The 25,120-nt window shown below is 45.5% G+C and overlaps 1 protein-coding gene across 2 annotated transcripts in view; it reads left to right on the top strand.

Moving 5' to 3' along the window:
- GLRA1 (glycine receptor alpha 1) overlaps window positions 1–24,785 on the top strand; it is a 38,222-nt gene extending 13,437 nt beyond the window's left edge. The window contains exons 2-9 of one of the 2 annotated variants that reach the window (XM_009983684.1): window positions 1,320–1,450; window positions 5,354–5,421; window positions 13,962–14,185; window positions 18,028–18,110; window positions 18,770–18,907; window positions 19,427–19,641; window positions 20,317–20,463; window positions 24,495–24,785. In XM_009983684.1, coding sequence (XP_009981986.1) covers window positions 1,320–1,450; window positions 5,354–5,421; window positions 13,962–14,185; window positions 18,028–18,110; window positions 18,770–18,907; window positions 19,427–19,641; window positions 20,317–20,463; window positions 24,495–24,785 — 1,297 coding nt within the window. Of the gene's footprint in view, window positions 1–1,319; window positions 1,451–5,353; window positions 5,422–13,961; window positions 14,186–18,027; window positions 18,111–18,769; window positions 18,908–19,426; window positions 19,642–20,316; window positions 20,464–24,470 lie in introns of both variants that reach the window. The other variant, XM_009983685.2, reaches the window with a different exon arrangement.
- The last annotated feature ends 335 nt before the right edge of the window (window positions 24,786–25,120 follow it).

The following is a 25,120-nucleotide window of genomic DNA, read 5'->3' as shown; positions in this document are numbered from 1 at the left end:
AAAAAGAAAATTAAAAAACATCACCCATTCCACAACCTTATTTACCCCTGAAACACACTGTTTTGGCTTTGCATAGTTTCTTAGAGCGGAGATGAGGACAAAACAAGAAATGGCAGGAGTAAAAGTAAGTAAAAGCCGAATCCACACTTTGTCAGATCATCTCCAAGCATGAGTGTGCACCTGCCAGTTCAGATAAGGTCGTGTCTGGGAAGGTATTGTGAAGATATAAAGGGTAAATTAAATCCTAGTTTTACACTCCCACTAGAAGTGATCTGGGATTTATCTCCCCTCTTTAATTGCAGAAATTAAACAATTTTTAACAGTTAGAAATCCAGCAATAGAGAACCCTAATACAGTTGCAGCTTGCAGACTAAGCCAGACTTCAGTTGTGAGTTGGCAGGATTGAAAACCAAGCCGTGAGTGTCTGTTCCTGTCTTGGAAATCAAACCTTCCTACAAAGTTGAGAATAAGCACCTAGTATCAGGGGTCACTTGTTCCTGCATAGATGGAAACAAGAGAGACTTCTTTAAGCCCAAATCATGACCTTGCAGACTCCCATACAGTCAGAAGGCACATTGCCAGCCTTAAAATTTTCTTCTACAGATCAATTGGTAATTTCACTCTTTCTACCCAAAAGGCCATACAGGTCCCAAAAATTTCATTTGTTTTCCTCATCAACCCAACGTGAGTGTCATTTCAGGATTACACTGCAGACACTTCCCAGACCAGAGACCGTGTTGCTGTATTGAACTCAGACTCCTGCATTGCAGGTACCAACAGCAAATGCTGGACTGACCAGCAAGTGGGAAACAAAGATATATGTATCTCCTACAGTCTCAAAGGCTCTGCAGGAGCTGCAATCACATGACACTCATTTAAGCCTCAAATTCCAGATTGCTCTGATCCTACCTGCCTTTTGGAAAATTAGGCTGTCAGAGTACCAAATATGCTCCTTGTTATTTGCCATGTAATTAAGTAGTAATTGCTGCCCAAGGCTAATCTCAGAGTGTATTTTTCCTGTGGAGCTCAGCACCAGAGTTCACGTTAGTAATTTAGTGGCATGCTAAGGAGCTATACCTAAACTCACAAAAGGATTTTCTCCACTCATCATCTCTCTTCTACTTTGGTGGCAGCTGGGATTCTGTATTCAGAGATGTTTGGGCTGGGCAAACAAATTAGCAGAGACCAGCCTCATTATGAATTCATGTGGGTACCCATCCTGTTTCACAGCCGGAATGAGATGCTGACTGCTCAGTTTCTAGACCCCAAACACTCCCCGGTATGGGACATATACTAAAAATCTCTTTCTACTCACACAGCCTGGCAGCCTCCAAAGAAGCTGAAGCAGCAGCACGATCTGCCCCCAAACCCATGTCTCCTTCCGACTTCTTGGATAAGTTAATGGGGCGAACTTCAGGATACGATGCCAGGATCAGGCCAAATTTTAAAGGTATGTGAAAACCCCGCTCATGTGGCTCGGTTTTGGGAATGAAAACTACATGCAATCCTTATATTTCCCTAACTGCCTATGGATTACGAACAATCTTTATGTTCATGTGAAAAACGTAGGATAATAAGAGATTTGGCTTACAGATCCCTTGTAGATGTCTGGAAAGGCATCTGATTTCCACTCAGAATGGAAACAACCTTGTAATACCTTTATATGCAGGAAGAACTTCAACATCAACACACTGAGGGATCAGGGATCCTGCCAAACCAAGCAGTGACCCACAGGGAGCTGAACATCTTACAGATTAGGGGAAAAATCTTCAAATTTCCTTCTCCTCTAGGGCATTGCCCGCAGCATCTTGTAATAGCGGGCAATGCTCCCCCCTTACACCCACCGAAGCCAAGAGGATTCTCTCCCATCAGCTCCAGAGGAATCCAGCTCTGACCCCCACTGTCGCCCATAGCAGAGGAGCTCTCAAGCCAGTGCCCAACACAGCCCCATCACAACCACTGCATTTCACACCTGATTTCCCCAGTTGACCCTGTACTCACTGGCCAAGCAACACTGAAAAAGGCCTTGGAAGAGGCAACAAAATATCTATCTTTGCTCCTCAAAGCAACTCTTCTAACAAGGGTGGGTTTCATGAGCTTTTATTTTTGTTTTCTTTTCAACTGAACTTGTGTTCCCAGAGCTATTTGCCCTCGACTCACACCCAGAGATCAAGTGGAACCTGCCCCCTCTCAGCCACTGTCCAGCCCTCTTCAAACCTCACTTCTTCTGTTTCCTATCACCAATTCCTCCTCACCCCAAGAGTCACTGGCAATGCTAACAAAGGGCTCCAAGGACTCATTAATCACAGTGACAGCACCTGCCATCCAACTTCAAGCAATGAGCTCTATTCTGGGCTTTTAAACCCAAAGATAGGTGAGAAATTCATGTCCTAGCAATCAACTAGACAATAGAAAACACTTGTTTTGATCCAAATCACAAAGAGTTAACCCACCCTGTAAACCTGCCTACCACTAAGTTATGCACACACACACAAAAGAAATTAAACTTTAATATTTAATGAAATGTATACATTATCTTCCTACTGAAGGCAGCTGTATTGCATTTTTATTTGAGATAATTTAATTTCAGTTTTATTTCAATGAACTACACCTTCCCCACAGGGCAGTTTTGCTGGCTTAGCCTCCCACACATAAATCAGGCTCCAATTTACATGGGAGGCACAGGAGGTGTTTTACAGAGCTTGGGGTTGCAGCTCTCAAAGCATATCATTTAAATTAACTGCAGTAACTCATAAAGGCATTTTAATGGCTTAGATCTAAGTGAAAATAATACCAAAGATCCATATCAGATTGATTTTGGGGGAGGGGAAGATTAACAAAAAGAAGGTTGCAGCTTTTCCATAAATGCAGTGGAGTCTGGACTTAACTGGGGATTTGCATTCTGAGAAAAAGGCAGAAGTGTTCGGGCTTTGGTTTAAGTTGGAGGATGAAGTCAGCAACGTGGGCAGGGACAGGGCTGAACCTGACAGGTATGGGACAAGGGACCCCTCACCCAGACTGTGCCCTTAACCCCGCTGCTGGAAAACTATGTTCTCTCACAGCTGCATCCCGCTGCAGAGGTGGCACGTTTCAGTGGTAGGCAGGGCAGTTTCTAGAGCCTCACATAAGTTAAAAACAAATAACAAGAACCCCAACACCTGCACAATGCTCCCAGCTGCCCTTGGACACAGCAGGAAGAGTGTGGTGAGGTACCAAGAGCTGGGCTGCCTCAAGGAGAGGGTTGTCTTCATATGCACTGGGCCGAGCTCATCCCACTCCCAGCTTCACATCAGCACAGGATCAGGAAGAGCAGGGCCAGAGCCTTCTGTGCCTGTCAGAGGCATGAGCACGTCTTTATCTGGGAGGTCAGCTCCATATTTTTCTGATGCCGTAGGAGGGGAAATCAAATGCACACGGACCTTTTGCATGGCCCATGAGATGGGTCCAGAGAAGAAAACTATTACTCCTGAGCTCAACAGGAGCACTACAGAAGGTATCAAACAAGCACTAAAGCCTGATCAAATGAGTACTTTCAGCTGCTGGATAAACTTGACAAACCTGTTGGATAAGAGGGGATGGCAAAGGGGAAAAAAGACACCATTTTGTACCTGATATTGTAGCCCATGCCTGTGCTTAACAGTCTGGAGGGAAGAGCTGCACAGATTGAAGAGTATGGGAGCTGCTGCCGAGCTGGCAAAGGGCTGCCTGGGAGGTGGTGAGGCAGAAGCCTGCTCAGATTGTCTGGGACTCGTACCAAGAAAATCCCAGCTATAGAGCATTGCTGTTACGTGGCTGCAATCCCACTCCTGCAGAGGACAGGCACAAAGTTTCAGAAGAGGCTGAAGCGGGAGAGGAGGAAAGGGAAATGAAGAGAAGCAAACCAAGCTCCAAATGTTACTTAGATAATCAAGGAATTCCATTGATTTCCACAGAGGAGGAAGCTTGCACTGATTAGAGGCACAAGCCTCTTGTGAAAGCCATTCCTCCCCCCAGTATTTCATCTTGCAGCAGCTGCCAGACTGCAGATGTGGCCTCGAGGGGCAAGTGTCCCTCCTGGAGCAAGGCTGAGCCATCAGGCAGTGTGTGAAATGCAGATGCCATCCTTGACTCCATAAAGGATGGGGGAACAATCTAAAAATCCACACTTGCCACTTCCAGAGATCTTATCTTCCCAGAAGAATCTGTCACAGGGACCATACGAGGTTAATTTCCCCAGTGAGGAAGGGGGACCGTGGTTCCTGGGACAGTACCCTCTTCTGCTCTCTGCCTGGGTTGCCTCTCCCCACCACGCACTGCGCAGTGCCAGTAGCAGGAGCCCTTTCTGCTTCTCTCATTCCCCTGTTAAGGCTCTACAGAAATCCTCGAACTATGTGGGAAAGTCACTGGTTTTCCAGGCACTAAATAGGGCTCTGGTTCAAAATGTTCTCCAGCTTGTGAAAAGTTGTGCCAAACTGGGGCTGTTGGCATCTCCCTCAATGAAAATGCAGCTTTTCCCCTTCAAATTTATCAGGTAATATTGTGATTTGCATTTGGTCATACTGATACCACCGGGCCCTAGTACCACAGAACAGATTGGCCCCCATCCCCCTCTAACCACAATCTTTTCATCCCTTAATCCTCACTCCCCTCCTTTAGTGGCTCCTTGACTTTTCTAACACAAGCAGGTTAAGCAAAGCTTTGGTCTGAAAGCAAACAAAGCCCAGGAGATGCACTTCTCAAAGCCTGGGAGTACCCTCTCCCAAAATAGGACAGCCAGGGAATTTCTGTTGGCAGAACCCTGAAGTCTGCCCAGCTGTGAGCCTCAGCAGACACCACCATCACCCCCTGGGGTACTTGTTCCTTTACCCAGCCTGATCCCTACAGCACACTCCACTTAGCCCTGCGCTGGCTCCGTCAGGAGCCTATGGTCCTAGTTCAGAAGGATTTAGGTACTTTAAATATTTTAAAAGTACAGGGCTCTTGTTTAGAGCACCTGCCAATGGTCTCTCAATCCTTTTCTAAGATACATTGCTATCATGTTCAAAGTGGGCCTGGCACTCATACAGCAATGTCAAGATATCTAGAAAGCCGTCCTGCCTGGTCGTGAGCTATTTCTTTTTATCAAAACAGTTCACAGGAGAGTGATATAAACACTTTCCCAAACAGGGGAACAGAGGTGAAACAAGGGCATTGTCAGATGTCAAACTGGCATCAGAACCAAGACCAGACTAAGCCATGTCCATCCACACCTATTCCCATACTCACCCCCCTCAGTCACCCTGTTCCCACAACAGGTTTTAATGTTGCAGCATGGAAATACTTTGTTTTGCAAGCACATGGTGAACTGCTGTTCCAATCTGTATTTGTCACGCAGGCCCACCCGTGAACGTCAGCTGCAACATTTTCATCAACAGCTTTGGTTCGATTGCAGAAACAACTATGGTAAGTGAAAATCACAGCACAGCTGCTCGGCCTCATTGCGCTCCCAGTAAATGCACCATCACTCTCCTCTTTAGTGTGACCAAAGGAAAACATTGTCTCCCTGTTCCCAAGTTTACCTAAGGTTTGAGTAAATTAATAGTCAGTGCATAAGACTCACACTGCATGTAGTTGAAGATCAGTCTCTATCTGCATCTCTACAAAAGCACTATAGAGGCAAAGCATAAGGGTCAGAAAAGGAAACAAATGGTCTTTTTTGAAGACTTGCCTAAGGACCCCAGCTCAGAGACAGTTGCAGATTCTTTGTGATTAAGCGCACATAAATCCAGAAGTTTTATTCAACACTTTAAGTGAAGATAAATCGGTCAAACTCTAATTCGGTCTGCACCAGATTTCAGATTCCCAAAGATCAAGAGAATCACTAGACTATTATTTTCTTGGAGGCATAATTCTGTTGGACAAGGATTTTTTAATAAAAAAATCAAAACCAATATTTGCAAGTTAAGGCTCACTTCAGCCAAAATTAGTGAACACAGCTAAAGGCTGTATCTAATTGACAAGACACTTGGAGCAGAGGATCACTAGAACAGGAGATAATTGCTCCATCTGAAAACTATTAAAGATTGGTTGTGACATAATCAGTGAACAGCAAAGGAAAACTCTGGAGGTACAGTGCCTTACCTCTGTGCTAATTAAAAGTAATCCAGAAATATGGTGGTTAATTACTCTTTGGTAATTCTTTTTCTAAGAAAAATGTTGAATGAAGAATGCAAGGCTCCAGCTTCAGGTGTCTTGCACATTCAGGCAGGATGTTATAGGCTTTACGTATAGATTACACCCCTTGTCTTGAACAAGTTATTTGTCATGCACATCATTGTCAGAGGAGATCAACAGCTAAATGTCTGGGGTTATAAGTCTTTTCTGACACTATACCATTCTTCTGGAAACATTTGAGGTTGGGGGCAGTTCAGTTTCAGCACTAGAGAAAAAAAAGCTGTAACTCTGTCCAAGCACAAAGGAACATTTCACAGTTGGATTGTAGAATTTATCCAAGTTCATAGATGAGAAGTGTAATTATGGATTCATTTGTACATAAAACAAAAGAGCAAGAACTAGCACCGAAATACACATCTATTCCTAATTTACTATTTTACTGGATACCTCCTTTGGTGTTACAGGCAATAAATACTCTGTTCCTACATAGTCTAGCAGAGGTGATCCGCAGAACACTAGGGAGAAGGGCAGGCCCACAGGGGATCCCTGTGCGACGCACAGGGAACATCACGACGACATGTTTTCCAGTATGTCTGTCTTACATTGCAAGATACATTAAAGCAGTCATACAAAGACACCCCAGGATCCCAGTAAGCAGGATGCTCCATAAAATTAGCATAGACTAGCATGAGAGAGAGAGAGAGAGAGAGATGCAGTTCACCTCCAAGACATGCTGCGGGGACTTGCTCCCCTCTCTAGATGCCACTCATTTCGTAGTCTATCTTCCCCAGAAAAAAACTCCCATGGGAGCCCCAGAACACCCTCTGGGCACATTGCTTTGTCTCGAAATACCCAAGCCAGCTCTGACAAGCTAATCCAGATGTCAGGCTGACGCAGCATTGCACACAACCTAAAATAACATGCTGCTTTGGGGACAGCAATTCTGCTTGTAAACACTGACGAGAACACCAGAAACACAGGTACTGAAACATCTGAAAAGGAGAGTCCAGCAAGTTAGAGCAGTCTTTGGGATTTGCTAACTTGGGATATACTCTGCAGAGAAGCTAGTGTCTCCTCACTGTTTGAGAATGCATCAGGTCAAACAGGCAGCGTCAGCTACTCTCCCCCCCACCACAAACCAGTTTCTGGTAAGGGCAGAAGCTCCCGTTGTGGATGGATTTTGAGACAGACCCAACTATTTTGAATTCAAACCAGTGATCAAATTTGGGGGCAGGGGAGAAGCTGGGGTGGCAGAGAGGCAATTCAATCTTTTACCAAAAAGAAAAAAAGAAAACAGTACTCTATCATTGACCCTTGGGAGAGATGATGGTAACACTCCCCCAGCTGCTTCCCTGGCCAAAAGAGAAAGAGCAACATTATGGTTTAAACCTCAACCATTAGGTACTCTGAGCCTGGCCAGGTTCAGGTTCTGAATACTACATCATCTTATATTTGGTTGTTATTGCACTACTCCCTGCAGGAGAAGAGTCACAGGTTTTTATCGATACCACACATGAAATCAGAGAAGCCTTTCAGATATCTCCATAGCAGGGCTGTTAGTTGCTGAAGAAAACACCACTGCTAGCATTTGGGTTTACACTGCTCAAATCTCACAAATCAGTGTAAATGCAGAGGATTAGAGATTGGAGGCAAACGTTCGCTTACAGTTTGAGGCTTCATGGAAGGTAGAGGAAGAGGATAAAATACAGGAAAACAGAACAAAACAGGCATTCAGTACAACCACTTCGCTCTAAAAGCCTCAGAAGGGAGGAGGATAACGAGTCGGGGCTGAGAGAACACATGGACTTCTCAGAGCAGGCAGAAAGCAAAGTCATCCACCAAACTGAATTCCCAAAGCAAAGCTGACTTAGAGCAAGGGAAGTAAACTCCTTTAAGTATCCTGCAGAACTGGAGATCCAGCATAAAAGCCTCTAGTGGAGTACACAATTGATTGGACGTTTATGTTAGATTGCAACTTATAGCTTATATCCATCAGCTTCACTTGCAATCAGCTCTAAGGACAAGGGAACTTGTGATTGGGAACACATCCCTGTGAACCCAATGAGTGCTTCAAGGGGAAAGATACTACCAAGACAGCACCCAAACAAGTCCAGTCAACCTTCTCCTGTCCGAAAGCATTACTACAGTAGTGCATCCAACAGCAAGAGATTCCAGAGGACAAATGCAAGATGCATCCGTTCTATCTGCTTATTTTTACTAAAAACACCAGAAAACCCCCACCCCAACCATAAACATCTTTCCCCCAGCCATAACAGAGTAGGAAACCTGTAGCAAAGCTACAAATTCTTAATTCAAAATTAAGTAGAAGTCAAGTACCTCAGGAACAGGGTCTTAGTTTTAAGTGAAAAAAGTGCACCATCTTTGGTTTTTCAGAGCCAGCTGGTAGGATTATCTGAGCATTTCATCTAACACATCTCCTGCTATAACAGAAAACTTGGAATTAAATGATGCCCTTGATCTCTCTTCCAATGGAGGGTGCAGTTTTATGGATCTCTCATCGGCTTAAGCAGTTGAGAGCATTTTGTGTACAGCCAAAGTACATGCATAAGGAGGAATATTTTTTTATATCATCACTTCAAGTTTCTAGGAGCTGGATTCAATGCTCGAGATGACTGGTCCTCATCCCATGGTTTAAAAATGACCCACACGCAGAAAATGATAGTGTGTAAGAAAAAAAAACCAAACACACAAAACAGCCAGCACAGACTCCCCTAGACACAGTACATATGCAAATTTATTTCTGCTGATTTCATGCCATAGTTATGCCATCCGAAGAGAGCAAACCAAATGTAACTTTCCAGCCGGTTGCAAGACAGCCGCAATTGGTCTCCCAGCATCTCCTAAGGACAGGAGAAGCTGGAGGCTGCAACTGTCCAAATGTTAAATACTTGTTCAGAGACATCTGCACGTGAGCTTTGCAATGAGATAACAAACCATCCTGCAAAACAGGCTAAGCAATTCACTCCAGCCTCACAAGTCACAGTGGAGATCACAAACATGACTGATGAAGTGTATGGGTCACATTAATATCAGACCTGCTCCCTCCAAGGTCAGCAAAAGACATAAGTACCACAGCACAGAGCTGGTAGCAAAGGCTAGGTTTTAAGCTCAATTTTCTGCAGTCAGTCATTCTTAAAACCAGCCATCAGTCCCACAGAGATGATAAGCATGTAACAAGTCACGTAACACAAAATGAAAAGGTTTTCACAACATCTCACAGTGTGCTGCAATTTCAGTGTTAGACCTGCAGTGTTTTGGCCACCTCTGTGGTTGCAATCTGTCTTTGCACTGATTAGAGGGAAGGTATTAAAAATAAAAAGTCATAAAATGAGACTATGTGACTCAAATACAAGGACACAAAAAAATCAAGCTGAAGAACAAGACTTCACTATTAAGTTGCTAAGCTTGAAATCCAAGTTAGCAGCTACAGCCTGCCCCCACCAGCAGCCCCCTCCTTGGCCCAGAGGAAAATGTTTTCCCCTCCTTTCACAGGAGGGCCCAGAAAAACTTTCTTCTTTGGGTTCCAGAACCAAAATCCCACACATATTAAGCACCACGGCACATCTTCCCGCCCCTCACCATGTACCTACCTTCCTCAAGCGATAGACTCCCACCTCAGCAGCACCTCCAACACAATCACTACCCACAATGCCTCCTCCCCTGCCCAGCTGTGGCTTTCACATCAGGCTTCAAATTGACTACTTGGCTACAGCTGTGGCAAGGTAATGAGGTCCTTTATTAACCCTTCCAAGATCTGCTCTCAGTGTGTTGTTTTTTTGTTTTTGTTTTTGGTTTTTTTTTTTCAAGCAGTCAGCTGTAGTGCTCCTTTGCAGGTCAAGTAGCCTTAAAAGTGTTTGTTCCTTCCCTTTGTAGAGAATGAACTCAATGTCAATAAAGCCTCTTTTGCTTTGCTATCCAGGTGGGATAACAGAAACCCCTCCTGGAGCTCAGTCTCTACCCTGGGTTTTTTTCCATCACCAAAATGTAAATCCATCAGAGTGAAGTCTCTCACCAAAACTGTTCAGTGCAGAGGCTGCTCTGACAGAGCCCCCGAGTCAGGGGCTGAAACCTAATGGGTTTCCCGACAGCATCCATCCCTTCTTCACAGCACTACCTCCAGCAGCCACTGCCTTCATCAGCTCACTCTTCATCAGATGCCAAGACCGTCGTGTCTTGGGAAGGAACAGTCTGAAATGATCTTCTGTTTCCTTGGCTCCTTGGAGGCCACTAAGCAGAATTTCATTTCAGCATTATCAAATTGAACTACTTAGATCACTTCGGTTATTTTCTTCTTGCCCTGTGTCATTTCCCCCTTGGGACCAAAATGCCTTTGTGCCAAATTGCAAAGCTCCTAAATGCCCTCACAACACCGAGTTGCTGCTCTCTGCTCCCAAGCCAGCCAGAGGAGCAGGCTGCACAAGATAATCAATGCCTGGATGTGATTGGCACACAAATGAGGAACTCAAGTGATAAGAAGGATATGGAGAAAAAGGGTATTTTGCTGAGTTTGCAGCCCCAGTAAAACCTTTTTCTTTTTTTTTTCTGTCGAAAGTTCACATCAGAAATTGGTCCATTCTGTCCATCAGTTAGGAATAACTGCGGACTTCTTGGTGATGCTAATTAAGACCTCATACAACAGCATCCAGGAGAAACACTGTATATCTCCAGGTAGCCAACAAATGAGTGTTGTTTGGCTCATCACCTCTCAGCTTGACTGCAATGCCTAGACATGGAGCTTTGAACACACAAGATCCTTTAGCTGGTACAGAACACTGCAACCCTTATCTTAGGTGATGTCACAGCCATAGACATACCCCATTTGCTCACTGTCTTCTGCTGGCTCCTCAGGCAGCGTAATGTCCAGTGTGCAGTCGCAGTGCTTGGTTTTACATTTATGTTCAAATAAGCCTGGACACAAGAAATCTAAAAGGCTGCTCAGCACCTTCAGTACTACAGTGCAATGCAGCTGTCTGTCACGAGGGAAAAGGCATCTGGGAGGAAACATCCCTTCTCAGTGGCCAGGCCAGAACTGTGGAATAAACCCACTGGGCAGGACAATCTTCATAAACACACATACACCAGGCACACACAGGCAGGTAAAATACTAATGCCATAAAGTTGCAAAGCCAGAGAATTGCATCCAGTGCACATACTATATTTCTTTGGCCTTGCCTTTTTTATGTCACAACAAAAATGCTCAGGTGTCTATATTTCAAAATAAAAAATATCCACTGCAAACACTTGTCTCCAAAGGAGGAGCACAAATATTAGGACACACCAGAGTTGCTCACTACACTGCTGAGCATCCTCTGGAAGGAGGTGGTGCAGTCTCTCACTCCACACATTTACTACATGCCCCTGGATGGTTCCCACGTAGGACATGAGTACAGGACATTTCACCTCTGGAGACAAGTTAGGAGGGGCCTTCTCACAGCCGTCTACTGTGAGAAGTTAATTGTCATTTGACTCTCAAGACTGTGATTAAGATCCCTCATCACAGTGATGAAGACTATGACAGTCACTCTGTTTGTGCCTGCTGTGGTGGTAGAGCAAACCACACTACACCTCTCTTTCCATCCTTTCCTTCTCTTTTGGCAAGTTCTGCAGCAGAAGCAGTGAATTTACTCTAACAAAGCTTATCCATGGCAACACAGGCTGTTGTAGAGAGATTGGCTCCACTTCCCCGCCCCCACTTCCAGCACTCCATCAGGCTGAGAACACTTCTGGGCAGCTACCGCTGAAGTTTCTTCCAAACATGAGTTTAATTTGTGTTGAACATGACATAAGCCCCCAACTGCAGCTGACCTGCTAGCATCCAGCTTATTTGTAGCTGAATAAGCAAAACAACCTTTTACTTTCTACCTATTAGGTCAGTGACATTGATTTCCTCAGACTGTGATGGCTGCAGATCTTTACACACGGAAAAGGGAGAGTTGAAAGTGTAGAAGTTGTTCACGGAGCTGCTGCGTGCCATGGGAAGTGGAGACTGGAGGTTGCTTTCTTTTTCACAGGTCTGCATGATGGGCCAGTCCTGCATTAAGACCCTGGTTCCCAGCTGTCTACAGCTATTCATGTTTTCTCAAGACCCATTATCCAGGGTCAACAAAGATGAATAATTAAGTCAGAGGGATGCACTAGGACTTGTGGAGGTGACATTTGGAATATCAGCAGAAGAAGAGAGTGTTGCGACTTTTTTTCATGTTCAGAGGTCTGCTCCTCTTAGCATCAAGCCCTTGGTCCATTTGCTGTTGTCACAATCAGTAATGTCATTAGCAGCTTCTGCGCTCCAAGGATGCGGATGGCACTAAGTGGCCTCAAACAGATTCTAGACCACGGCTTGGCTATGAACTGCCCCAGCCAAAAACACAAGGCACTCAAGACACCGTCCTCTCCCAATGCTCCAGTGTGAGTGGACTCCACACGAGTCAAGTCCTCCTGGATATGAGGCTGTAGGTTCACAGTCAAATGAGCACTTGAGGCAGCAACATCAGAAAGACTCTTCTCCACATACACCCTTCAACTCCACAGCTTTGTGTTCTCCAGACGGAAAGAACAGACCTGATGGCAGAGCCAGGGAGATACCCTCAGAGGTGCCAAATAGTCTCACTGTAAGAAAGGTCCTAGTGCCTGAAGCATGTATTAGAGACCAGTAAGCACATCAGATATCCTCTGTTAACTGTTTCTCAAGAAAAGTCTTCAAAGTAGGTTAGTATTACAAAGGCACCAAAGAAACCTTTAATCATGATAGCAACTATTAGTTTGGGCCAGGTCAGTGAAATTGGTTTATTATATGCTGCTCTTCAGATGCACTCTGCCTCTATACTTAGAAAATGTCAATTAGGTTATGGACATGGAGATTTCATCCCTCTCCTGGTAGCTGGCACATCCTTTCTGCATTTCAATTTGTTGGCTCACTTTCTTATGTGAAATTCAGCAGAAAAGGGGCATGCAGTTCTCCTTGGAAAGCTATTGGTCAGACAGGGAGAACAGAAACTGCCTTTAATTGCCCAGGAGAGTGTCTGAGCTGGACCTCAGTAGCCAGCCTTGGCCTGGGGAACTCAGGGGAGCTGTAAGATACACGGTTACGAGGCAGATACCATTTTGCATAGTGCTGGGGGACTACCTTCAACTTAAGGAGATGGCCATCCTGTAAAATCCGTAGCATTTATGGCATTTTGACATTAAAGAGCAAAGCCCAGAACACTCACTTAGGATTATGAGAGCAGACTTCACACACATCTTCACACACTATTGCCCAGGGAAGCTTGTCCCACCAGTTCATCGGAGTCACCCTTGTGTTAGTGGACACAGAGGGAATATCCCTTCCATGAACTCCCTGTCTCACTGTACCTTTTCTTTTCACAAGTCTGGAGGAACCATAGATAGTCACAATGTGGGATGGTTCAACACTGAAAGGAAGTTGGTTTCGATGTCCTTTCCCACTTAATTCTCTGCAACGGTCATCGTGCTGACCCCAGCCCTTACGACTGCTGCAACTGAACATCACTTCTCCAGCCCCAGGGTTCAGACTAGAGGTCCTGACACTTCACACACAGCTGATGATCACTGTGACGGAGGGACGCAAGGATAGGCAGCTGCTCATGCTATGAGATAGCTCCAAGATATGGAGCTAAAAATAACAACAGCTCCCTGAGAAATAATGCCAAGGCTTGCCATAGCTTGGGAATGTAGACCTAGACATGGTGTGGATTTGAGAACAATTTTAGTACATGCTCCCCAGTTCTCAGCACTTTCGACCTGCTTTGAGCACTAACTGTGTTTCTATGCTCCCTGCTTACACCGTGCAGGATTACCGGGTGAACATCTTCCTGCGACAGCAGTGGAATGACCCACGGCTGGCATACAATGAATATCCTGATGACTCTTTGGACCTGGACCCCTCTATGTTGGACTCCATCTGGAAGCCTGACTTATTCTTTGCTAATGAGAAAGGGGCCCATTTCCATGAGATTACCACAGACAACAAACTTCTGAGGATCTCCAGGAATGGCAATGTGCTCTACAGCATCAGGTGAGGTGACTTAATGTTAATGGGGAGAGCTTCACCAAGGTGGGGGAGGGCAGAGCTAAATCCCCACTGTTCAAGCTTAAAATGAGAAAGTGGTGACTTTGAGCATGCTGCTGGATAAAAGAAATTGAGGTGGTTTAAGTGGGAAAGCTTCCAATTAACAGTGTCATAACAACATGGTGGGAAGGGACCTCTGGAGGTCTCCCATGCAAATACCTCCTGATGATTGACAACAGTAGCTCAGGTTAGCTGTGGCTTTGGCCAAATTGAAATGCTCCATGGATGGAGATCCCACAACTGCTGTGGGCAGCCTGTGCCAGTGTTTCATCCTCCTTTTGGGACAGATTCCTCTGCACAAAAATCACTGAAAAGTGAAACACATCCTTATTTCCCTGACCAATATAGTTTCAAATATTTTTGAGATAAATATCACTATAGAAGCTAAAAGGAAGGAAAAGGTCATTAACCAGCTCCTTCTTCTGGACCTTTATATCCAACATTCACCTGTTCTTAAGAGCAGTGAGGTATACAGTTCCCTGTTTGCATGTCTGAGCACGTCCTTGTGGGAGCAGAGTAATGGGCTGTAAGTGAATGTCTTTCTCCAGCTGCCCCAAGAAGAAGAGGTTGGCAAAAGTGTGGAATCCTTCTGAGAAAGTGCCACCAGCTACCTGAGCTTCAAGTCCTAATTTTGCAGTAGTAGCTTCCCTTTAAAAGAAAGCATACAAAACACCGTCATTTTTCTTCACGATTAGATATGAAGATGCCCATTCAAAAGGAATGGGCAGCCTGGCAGTGCTCTGTCACACACCAGTGAAGAGCTGGAGATGGATACAAATTTCCTGTGCCTCATGCCTCCTTCCAGAAGTCAGGATCTTGCAGTTGGATGGTGCTTTCAAAAGACATGGAGACTGCACACCATGGGCTGGGCTGCCTCTGGGACAGCAGAGACCACTGCATAGCTGGGGGCATTTCCACACCCCCAGGCAGCTCTGTCCTCAAGACCTGCTAAGACACAATTATGCCTGGGAAATTTATTTTTCAGAAACAGTTTTATTTGCAGAAGGGAGAGGGGAAAAAAATGAGTGAGAAAGGGAGGATGTGAAACATCTCTTTACATCAGTAGTTGAATCCATGTTGGAGCAGAAGGATGTGGGTCCTTCAGCCAAATGGTCGCCACTCACTGCTGCTTCTGCAACAGGCAGAAAAGTGATAACCAGGAAAGTGTTAGCCAAAGCATATGGAGATCAAGGGTTGGTCTAGGAAGGAATCTAGCTCATCTCGACTTTTCTCAGTCCGAGGACTTCTGCTCCTCACCAGTAGATTCCTTAAGATTTCCCTAGTGTAAAATTACTACAGATATTATACTAACACAAGCCTACAACCAGTTTTAGTACATGAAAATTAGTAGAAGCCCATGAAAAACTGTGTTTTGAAAGCTGCAGCTTTTACAGTCAAAAAATTAGGGAAACTGCTAAGTAGAGCTCCATGGCTTTGTCTCAGCGTAACTCTTCCCATTTATCCCTTTATCACCAGATTCCAGAATCCATCAGTGCAGCTGAACTAATTGCACTGAATTTCCTATGGGAAATCAATCCAATCCTTCACCTTCACTTCACTTCCAAACCCACTTTTTATTTTAAACTGGTGAAATTAAGATCAAACTTTGTGAGCTTAAAGAGGGAAAGTTTAACTTTGTCTCGAAGACTTCTTCACCTCATGTATAACGTAAATTTGCTTAAGGTACGCACACCCCATCTCACACTGCAGCTCCCAGTGGCAGCCATGGGGAAGAAAACGCAGCCTGAAGCTGTCAAATGGAAAATAAACAGCTTAATTCTGCGACATAGACAGTCTCCATCAAACATCAAGGTGGTTCCAGTCCACAGACCAGATCCCTGATGGCCAAAACAGTAAGAGGATTGCCATATCTGTTGGGTGAATGTGGAAACTTTACATTTCCTAATTTCTAGAAACAGGCAGCTAGTAAGACTGCCACCAGTATCTTGGCAGTGAGCATGGCAGAGTTTTGCTCCAGATGGGTTTTGAGGAGCACAGAGGAGGAATAATGGGTCACCCTAGCCCTGGGGTTGCTCTGCAAAACAGAGCAATGACTCAGCAGGGGACATGGAGAAATGTGGCTGAGCTGATCACTGTTTTCAAGGCAAAAACTTGAAAACACTTCAGTTCTTGTTTCAAAAAAAAAGAATTTTCCTGTCTCCTCATCTCCTAATGAAAGTATAGGTTTCTTTTTAAGGATATTCTCCTATGAAAATCCAAAAGAGGACATGCATGATGGAAGAGCACAATGTAAATAGTTTCCAAGAGGAGAAATCATCTTTCCTTTCAAAAAAAAAACATTTCCATTTAAGTGCTCTGCCATTTTCTATCTGGCTCTTTGCTACTACTATTTCCATTGTCAAACTCCAGTCAAGGCGCTTACAAGAAGGTAGGCTTTGTCCCGTGGACCCAAAACTCAGCATGCTCGGCACTGAGTTCACCCAAAATCACCCTTGGAGATTTTACTTTCTGATCCCTTCTTAGCACACACTTGGCCGGTGTGTGCTCAGCATCTCATGACCTAATCACAGCCACACTCACCCCTGTTTCATATCTAGCATGTGAATATCTGGCAGACAGTTACAGTGAATTCTTCTCAAGGGGCTTGTCTGAAGATGCAACTGAAGGCTTATCTCTCTGATTTATCCGAGATGGAGTCCCCTGCCAGAGATGTGACGAGAAAAATGAAGTGAACAAAGGCTAGTGGTGACTCTCTTCTACCCAGGCGTTTGTTTAAACACAGAAAATGCTGTTGTTTTCATAAAAAGGAAACTTGAGCAGGTCGATTCTTTCTGTCACAACATCTTCTGTCCCCACATGCCTCTAAACTCAAGCAGAGAATTTCTTCCAACTCAAGGATTTAAGTTAAAATATCTTTCCCTCCTGCTAAGTTTCTTGTAGGTCTGGTGATAGAAAAATTCAATTCCTGTCCCCCAGGAAATTCTGCTATTTCTATATCAAGGTAAAAAGCTGAAAAATCTAAACACTTCAGGGAGCAGCGTTTTCAGCATTATCAAACAAAATAACACAAGTCTAGCTATCTGAATCAAATAATTTAATATCAGCTGGTTGAACCAAACAAACATTTTGAGCACAGATCATGATATAGGGCAGCACAGCAATATACCACAGAAAATGCAGCCTGCACCAAGTGGAAAATAGAGCTTGAGAGACAAAAGTGAAGTTCTCAGGGGGCACTGCAGGAATTCAGGAAGATATAGAGATTCATACTGACTTACCACAGGGCATTTACCCTGCAGAAAATCCCACCAAAGTCCCTCTTTTCCCCCATAGCAAAGTGTGATCTTGACCAAAGCTCTTTTTTTTTTTCCCTGGCTCAGAAATGTTCTGTTCAAAGATTTCCAAACAGTCCCAGTCTCTAGAAACGTATCTGGGGGGTTCAGAGGATGAGTTTGCGCTTGCTGCTAATCCAGACTGGTATGAACCTGAGGCAAGAAATGACAACAGAAGCAGCAAAACTGTTTGGTGTGGGAGCTCTTTGTTCTGCACAGTCCAAAACAACATTGCAATGAAACGCCACCTGCAGCAGGAGAATCTGCCGGGAATTGTATCACAGACCCAAATGTTTGACATTTCTGATGCTTTCCCACACAACGTGTGAAAAGACAGGCAGGGAAGAGGTGAATGATCAGTCGTTCCCCCCAGCACGCCAGTGTGTGTTGGGCAAGGTACCAGTCTGTTTGCAACATTGGGTGTCCCAGAGGCTTCACCCTCTCATCAGTGCCACAAACCACTTGGCATTCTCCTGTGCTGTCTTCTCTCCTCAGAATCACATTGACTCTGGCCTGCCCCATGGACTTGAAGAACTTCCCCATGGACGTACAGACGTGCATCATGCAGTTAGAAAGCTGTGAGTCCTGTGCACATCTGTTTTGGAGAGGAAGCAATGTCTTTTCCCCCTCCCTCCCCTCTGCCATCTCCCTCCCCAGCTGTCACCCATTCCCAGTTCAGCCTTCACTGGAGGCTTGCTTGAGAACCACTCGCTCAGGATTTTCCATTCATTCAGTACGTGACATTTCCTAGAGAAGCCAAACCTTAAAAGATCTCATGAGAGGAGCCCTGCCTTGCTTGTATTTGCATTGGCCTTTCACTTTGGAGGAGAAAGGTGAAAGTGCTTTCAGCTGCAAATGAGATTTTTTTCTCTCTGGATGAACATTTGGCCCCTTGTACATGTTGCTTATCCCAAAGGAGGGAAAGACAATGAACAACTTCATTCAGAGAAAGAGGTCAAGTCTGAAAAAAATGGCAAAGCAGCTCAACAAGTCAAATTCAAGAAAAAATGTGATTTACTGCAGACAATTCATTGTGCACCATCCCAGCTCCAGCACAGCCTGGCTTTTACCATATGCATAAACAGTTCGCCTCAACCCAAATCCCATCCATTAGAGCACAGTCAAGGAGGGCCAGGATAAATCCCTGCTTCCAAGCGTAGCTCTCTTCTACAAATCTGACCTTTCCACATCAGTATTTAATATGTTTCACATGGTATTTGTCTCCTCCTCTCAACAGTTGGCTACACAATGAATGATCTCATATTTGAGTGGCAAGAAAAAGGAGCCGTGCAAGTTGCTGACGGGCTGACATTGCCTCAGTTTATCCTCAAAGAAGAAAAAGACTTGAGATACTGCACAAAGCACTACAACACAGGTCAGTGCTGTTTACCCTTAGCTGCTGGGTTCATTAGAGAAGAATCCAGGACTGTGAGTTTGCCAGAGTCTCTTGCTATGTCTGATGACGTTCTGGTGATATCAGTCTTGTCCTACACAGCTAGGGACAACATATATATAAATACACATAAATATGTTGCCAGTAAACATGCACATGTATAGTGAATAAAAAGCTAATAGACACAAGTGTGTGGAACCCTCTTGTACCCAGAAACATCTGCATCTGTTCAAGGGTGTTTGGTCTGTACCTTCTCTCCCAACATCTTTGACACAAGGGAGCAGGTGAAATTTAAGCAACAAAGGACATACTGCCAAAAGCTTTCTTTTCTATGTTGATGTTGTACATTCGTATTTCAGACCTGGGCAACAGCTGTTAATTTCCTCCTCTAACAAAACTATGGCTCTGGGCAATGCAAGGCAAGTCCCCAGACAATAGCTGAAAACAGGAGGCTGACGGTGCCTTATCAGTAATCTTCCATGTATCTCCCATCATTCTCAGGCAAGTTCACCTGTATAGAAGCTCGTTTCCACCTGGAGCGGCAGATGGGCTATTACTTGATCCAGATGTACATTCCCAGCCTCCTTATTGTCATTCTGTCCTGGATCTCCTTCTGGATCAATATGGATGCTGCACCTGCTCGCGTTGGCCTGGGGATTACCACAGTGCTCACTATGACCACGCAGAGCTCTGGTTCCCGAGCATCACTGCCCAAGGTAGGGAACACACTTACCTTCCCAAAGGGGCAAAATGTGCGCTTTCTGGGGACAGCACGTAAGTCAGCACACAGACCCTCCTGCTCAGCATAAGAGACATTCTGTTGCCGTTGCACTATTCTGGTTTAAGGGCAAGAACAACAAATTCCAGACTCCTCCTGCAAAAATTTTAGCAGAGTTTCTACGACTAGTAGCAAAACTTTCACTAAGATTCAGCACTTACCCTGAGATCCACCATAGCTCCCAGCAGCCAGGAGCTCTGTACCTTACAAACCCCTACTACAACCACGCATGGATATGCACTCTACATTCTAGCTTTTTACTCACTTGCCCATCATGCTTTTATAATAGTACTGAATTTCCCTGTTATGAAGGGCTTCTGGTGTGACCAGATTGGATTACTGTTTTCCTTGCATATAAACCATCGCCATCAAGACCTGGATAAATTAAAAACTATGGAATCATTGCCACTTCAGAGCCCAGGAGCAATTTCAGTGGCCTGACAATACATTCATGTTAAATGAGCTAGATTTTGATATCCAAGATCTGATGTCAACTGTATCATGGCTTCACCAACTCCTTCCAAAGACCTTGGGAGTACCACATAAAATGGTAAGCAAAAAGTCATTTGGGTGAAGAAGCCACTTCATCTCAGTCTCTCTCTCTGACTCCTAGGTGTCCTATGTGAAGGCCATAGACATCTGGATGGCTGTGTGCTTGCTGTTTGTGTTCTCCGCACTTCTGGAGTACGCTGCTGTCAACTTCGTGTCTCGGCAGCACAAAGAACTGCTCAGGTTCAGAAGGAAGAGGAGGCATCATAAGGTAATACATAAAGCATGAAGGACATGGCTGAAATCTGTCTCAGCAGAACATCACTACATGGTCAACTGAACAAAGCCACTAGCTCCCAGGGAAGTCCTCAGTGTGTGGTCAGATGTTAAGGAAGGTCACACATCAAAAAGCAGGGCTACCTCAATGAATTGTGTCTCTTCTAACAGTCTACTGACCCCAGGAGTCTCACAAGCTGGTTTCTGTTAGCCAGCCAAGTGGTCTAAGCCAAAAGGGTTGTTCCCAACAGAACAATTTCCACACAGCAATGTTGTGGTCTGAGTTCTCTTCAGAAGACACAGGGAGGGCTGGGGGGAGGCAGGCAGGGAGGTGTGAGACATGTCTATCGGAGAACAGCATCCCCCAACAAGATAGCCTACATTAGCCCAGAGGTAAGTGACAACTCTTTTGTCTCTGTCATCTCTGTGTTCTAAAGCATCTGCTTCTCAGACAGACTGCAAATTCCTCTTGGAAGGAAAGAGCATTTTTCTCAGCCTTATCCTCACTCTGTGCTTATTCATCATGACTGGCGCCAACCCAAGCATGCGTGCATCACATAGATACGCGTCCCCGGCGGCCTGGACCCTACCAGCTTTTAGGCTGAGGAACCACAGCAAAGATTTCACCTCACAGGATGCTCTAGAAAGAAACAGAAATGTGACAGTCTTGCCTTAAGATCAAAGGCACTTTAAAATCGCCCATAATTAACTAGTAGAATCAGGTAGGTGGTATCAAATTTTCAGCACCAGGCCTGAGAGGCTGCTCTCAAGCCAGCATTAAAAAAAAAAAAATTGCTAAGAAATAAAAAACATAGAAAATTTTGCTGATGGGAATCTCAAGATAGCCCCTAGGAGAGCACTAAGGTCTGCCTAAAATATTCCTCATAGGTATTTTTCTACCCCCTATTTTAAAGAGCCCGCCATGATCCATCCATTCAGAGACTTCCCATTCCATTGCTTCCCTGTCCCTGCCATTAAAAGTCTTTCCCAGAGTCTAACCTGTCCTACAGCAGCTCACAGTGTGTGCCTGGAGAACTGCCACCACTCGAGGAGACAGCAGGGACTAAGGTGCAGGAATCCCTGTCTCTTGGAAGATTTCCCTCTCTCTGCTTCAGTTGTCCTATCTGCAAAACAGGAGATAATTGTTCACTTGTCCCCAACCCAGTCAGGACCAGGGATGAAGGCTGTTGGACAAATATAAGGGAAAAGAAGTAACAGTTGACACCATCATCACCCATTGATTTCGTCAGGCCAGAGCGAGACCCTGCCATCTCAAAATCAACTGGGGCTGTTCTAAACCCACCCAACATGGGTGCCTCATAGTGCTTTTATCTCTTATTCCAGATTAAAGCATCCTGTCTCTGGATCTATGCTGTTGTATGCAGATCGCTTGATTGATAAAACAATAAGGAGAAAAAAGCCACTAATATATAGATGAGTTTAGAAGATACTTGCCAGAGATGTTCCACTGAACACAAGGCTGCTATTACAATCCCTGCCCAATCTCACAGCAATTTAATTGGAACGAAGCATAAACAAAAACACTTGCAAAAGCCAAATGAACAAAGTTTGCAGGCTCATCAGAAAACTAGGAGCCGACTGCAAATATGCAAATGGGTTAGTGCAGCTGCCAAAGCAGCTAATTGCCCTGTCCTGATGTCCCGACTTGTCCGGGTAGGTCTGCCTGGTTTAGGTATGACGTGCCAGACTGAAAACAAGTGAGATGTTGCAGTGGTCCATGCTGATGGAGGCAGCTGGGGAGGGGACCAGCCTGTGACCACATTTATTAGGTCTGCCCAGATCAAATCCTACTCACCATTCTTCACAGCTCAATGCGCTGGACAATGTGCCATGGTCTGGCATTAACACAAGTGAATCCAGACACATCTGTTTCTTACTTTCCTCAGAGTTAAATGCAAGGTGCTACCTTATTCTCATCATTAAGAGTCTTTCTTCCTCTCCAAAAAACCAAAAATCAAATCAATGAATATCTGTTGCCAGGTTTCAATTGGCCATTTCCATTTCTGACCCACCTCGTACCTCCTCCCCTCTGGAAGAAGGGGAAGAACTCAACTGGAAAGATCAGTGAGACAGCTCTCTCCGAACCCATGACTCTGTATTTACTGAGGCAGACAGGTCCTAGAATGAGGAGATGTAGGGATTGTGATGGCTAGGGAGAATTACTGTCCCTTCGAGGTACGGACCAGTCTGGTTAACACGACACCATCATCAGACCCACTTAGAGCCTCTTTGGAGACCCAGCCAAAGGAGGCTGGCCCAGCGAGGCTGGTGATGCCTTTGCCCTTCTCCTTTGTTACAGCACCTGGAAAAAGGCACCATCAGCTCCTCTGTCCTGGGTACGGCACTTACTCCCAGTGCCTCCTCTGCAGTGCAGGTTCTGGCTGCCTGAAAAGTAGAACATCTGCATCAGCTATCATCAGAAAATCAGAATTAGCTGAAAAATTCTCTCCAAGAGAACCAAGAGAAGAGTTTCTATGAACCTTGACTCCTAGCTCACAAAGTGGCTCTTACTAGATGTTCAGCACTTAGTCTCGCCCAGCCCTGAGAGCAGGTGGCTCCTAATTTTTCGTGCCTCAGTTTCCCTGACTGGTGCCCTTCTCCCTCACAAAGGTATTGTTAGGAGGCAAAGACGTTTAAGGATTGTTCAGCCCCAGATGTCAGGGACCAGAGATACACGAAGGGGATGCAACCAAAGCAGGGAAGAACTGTCCAAAAACCTGCAAATTCGTGTCAGCCGGGACTCTGACCTACCAGTGGGCTTATTTGTCCATGTCAGCAGACAAATAAGCCCGCTAGTAGGTCATACAACTCACCAGCTCCCAAAAAAACCCATGAAACAGAGAAAGTTAATTTTATTTGGGTTGTTTCGCTTTGCTCAGATATGCCAGCGTGCTCTCCCTCCTGCTTCTCTGCCCCACCCCCAGCACAGAGCCTCCATCCCACACAGCTGCCTGTTTGACACTGAGGCCATCCAGCAAAGACCCTCTGTGAAGATGGGAAGGGGCAGCAGGACATGTCGGGCAGGGGTTTACGAGGGAGGGGGCCAGTAGGTCAGTGCTGGGGACACAGGTCAGTGTTGGGGGACACAGTGTGGCTCAGCCTCTCTGACAGATAGTTAGTGCCATCGGTCTAACAATCAGCCTCAGTGACCTATAGTCAAGAAATTTGGGTTTCTGACCCTGCCTCTGCCACTCACTGGTGTATTATTTTGGCCAAATTTGGTTTTCCCTGTGATTACCATCCCCGTGTTTGATAAAATAGGGCTAAATCATTCTGAGAAGCCTGAATCAAAAAAAACAGCAATAGCGTTTGCTTTTAGACTGAAGAATAAATTTTTTCTTGCTCAATAACTGGAATTAGCACCAGCTGCCATGTCTTACTGCTGACCCACAGAAGGGCACTTCTGTTCCTCACCTGGAAGATGGGTTTTGGGGAGGGGCTGCAGGGCTTGAGGGGGTCCAGCGGGCAGGAGAGCTGGGGGCTGGTTGCACGTTGTCTGCAGAGGTCTTTTGCTGGAGGGGTCCGGGTGCCTGCGCATCCATGTAACTCTGCGGGGAGTCTCGCGCTGCGGCTTCGAGTGCATGAGTTACATGGAGCCCACTCCTTCTGGGCGAGCTGAGAGAGCACAGGCAAAGCAAAGAAGGTGCTGACAGGAGTGGGGACGGGAGGGAGAGGCAGAAGCAAAACAGGGGATGCAACTGGAAAAATGCCCTCAGTACCATAAACCCTTTGAGTTACATCAAAGACACGGGCGGGGTGGGAGTCGGTCCTGTTCTCCATGGGGTGTCTGGATCCCCTGATTTGCATCTGTGCATCACACGGCTGGCACCCCTCTATAAGGCTGATCTCCCAAGCGCAGAGGGTTTGTCCAAGGGCAGCGAGGTCAGGGCGCAACAGAGGCGTCTTTCCCTTGCAGAGCAGGAAGCCGTCAGTGGAGAGCCTTATAGCGAGGGTGCATTGTCTATATCTCATTTTAAGTAGAGTCCCATGCTCAATCTGTTTCAGGAGGACGAAGCCAGCGAAGGCAGGTTCAACTTCACTGCCTACGGGATGGGACCAGCCTGCCTACAAGCCAAGGACGGCATCTCTGTCAAGGGCGCCAACAACAACAACACGGCCAACCCGGTCCCCCCGCCCTCCCGCTCCCCCGAGGAGATGCGGAAGCTCTTCATCCAGCGAGCCAAGAAGATCGACAAGATCTCACGCATCGGCTTCCCGATGGCGTTCCTCATCTTCAACATTTTCTACTGGATCATCTACAAGATCGTTCGCAGAGAGGATGTGCACAACCAGTGAGGGAAAGGGAGCAGCTGGGAGGGAGCAAGCGATCCTTTATATATGTGCAATAGCAATGCAGCAATGCATGAATTTAAGAATGTGGCAATATCTACTAAAAAAAAAAACAAAACAAAACAAAAAAAAAGGGAAGGGGGGGCTGGGAGGGACTTTTAATCATGTGAACTGAGGATAACTGGCACAGGGAGAAGAAAAAAATCTCTTGATCCAGGGATTGCAGGGTGGGGGTTAGTTTTAAAGCATAGGAAGGTTTGGGTTGCTCCAGCTGCAATCCAAGCAGTGTAATATATTAATATATATTCATGCTTAATTATAATGCAAACAGAAAACAATCC

Source organism: Tauraco erythrolophus, chromosome 16, assembly GCF_009769465.1.
Source record: "Tauraco erythrolophus isolate bTauEry1 chromosome 16, bTauEry1.pri, whole genome shotgun sequence".
NCBI classification, from domain to species: Eukaryota; Metazoa; Chordata; class Aves; order Musophagiformes; family Musophagidae; genus Tauraco; species Tauraco erythrolophus.
The sequence above is the reverse complement of the archived record's forward strand: the minus strand, read 5'-3'. Positions and strand labels throughout refer to the sequence as shown.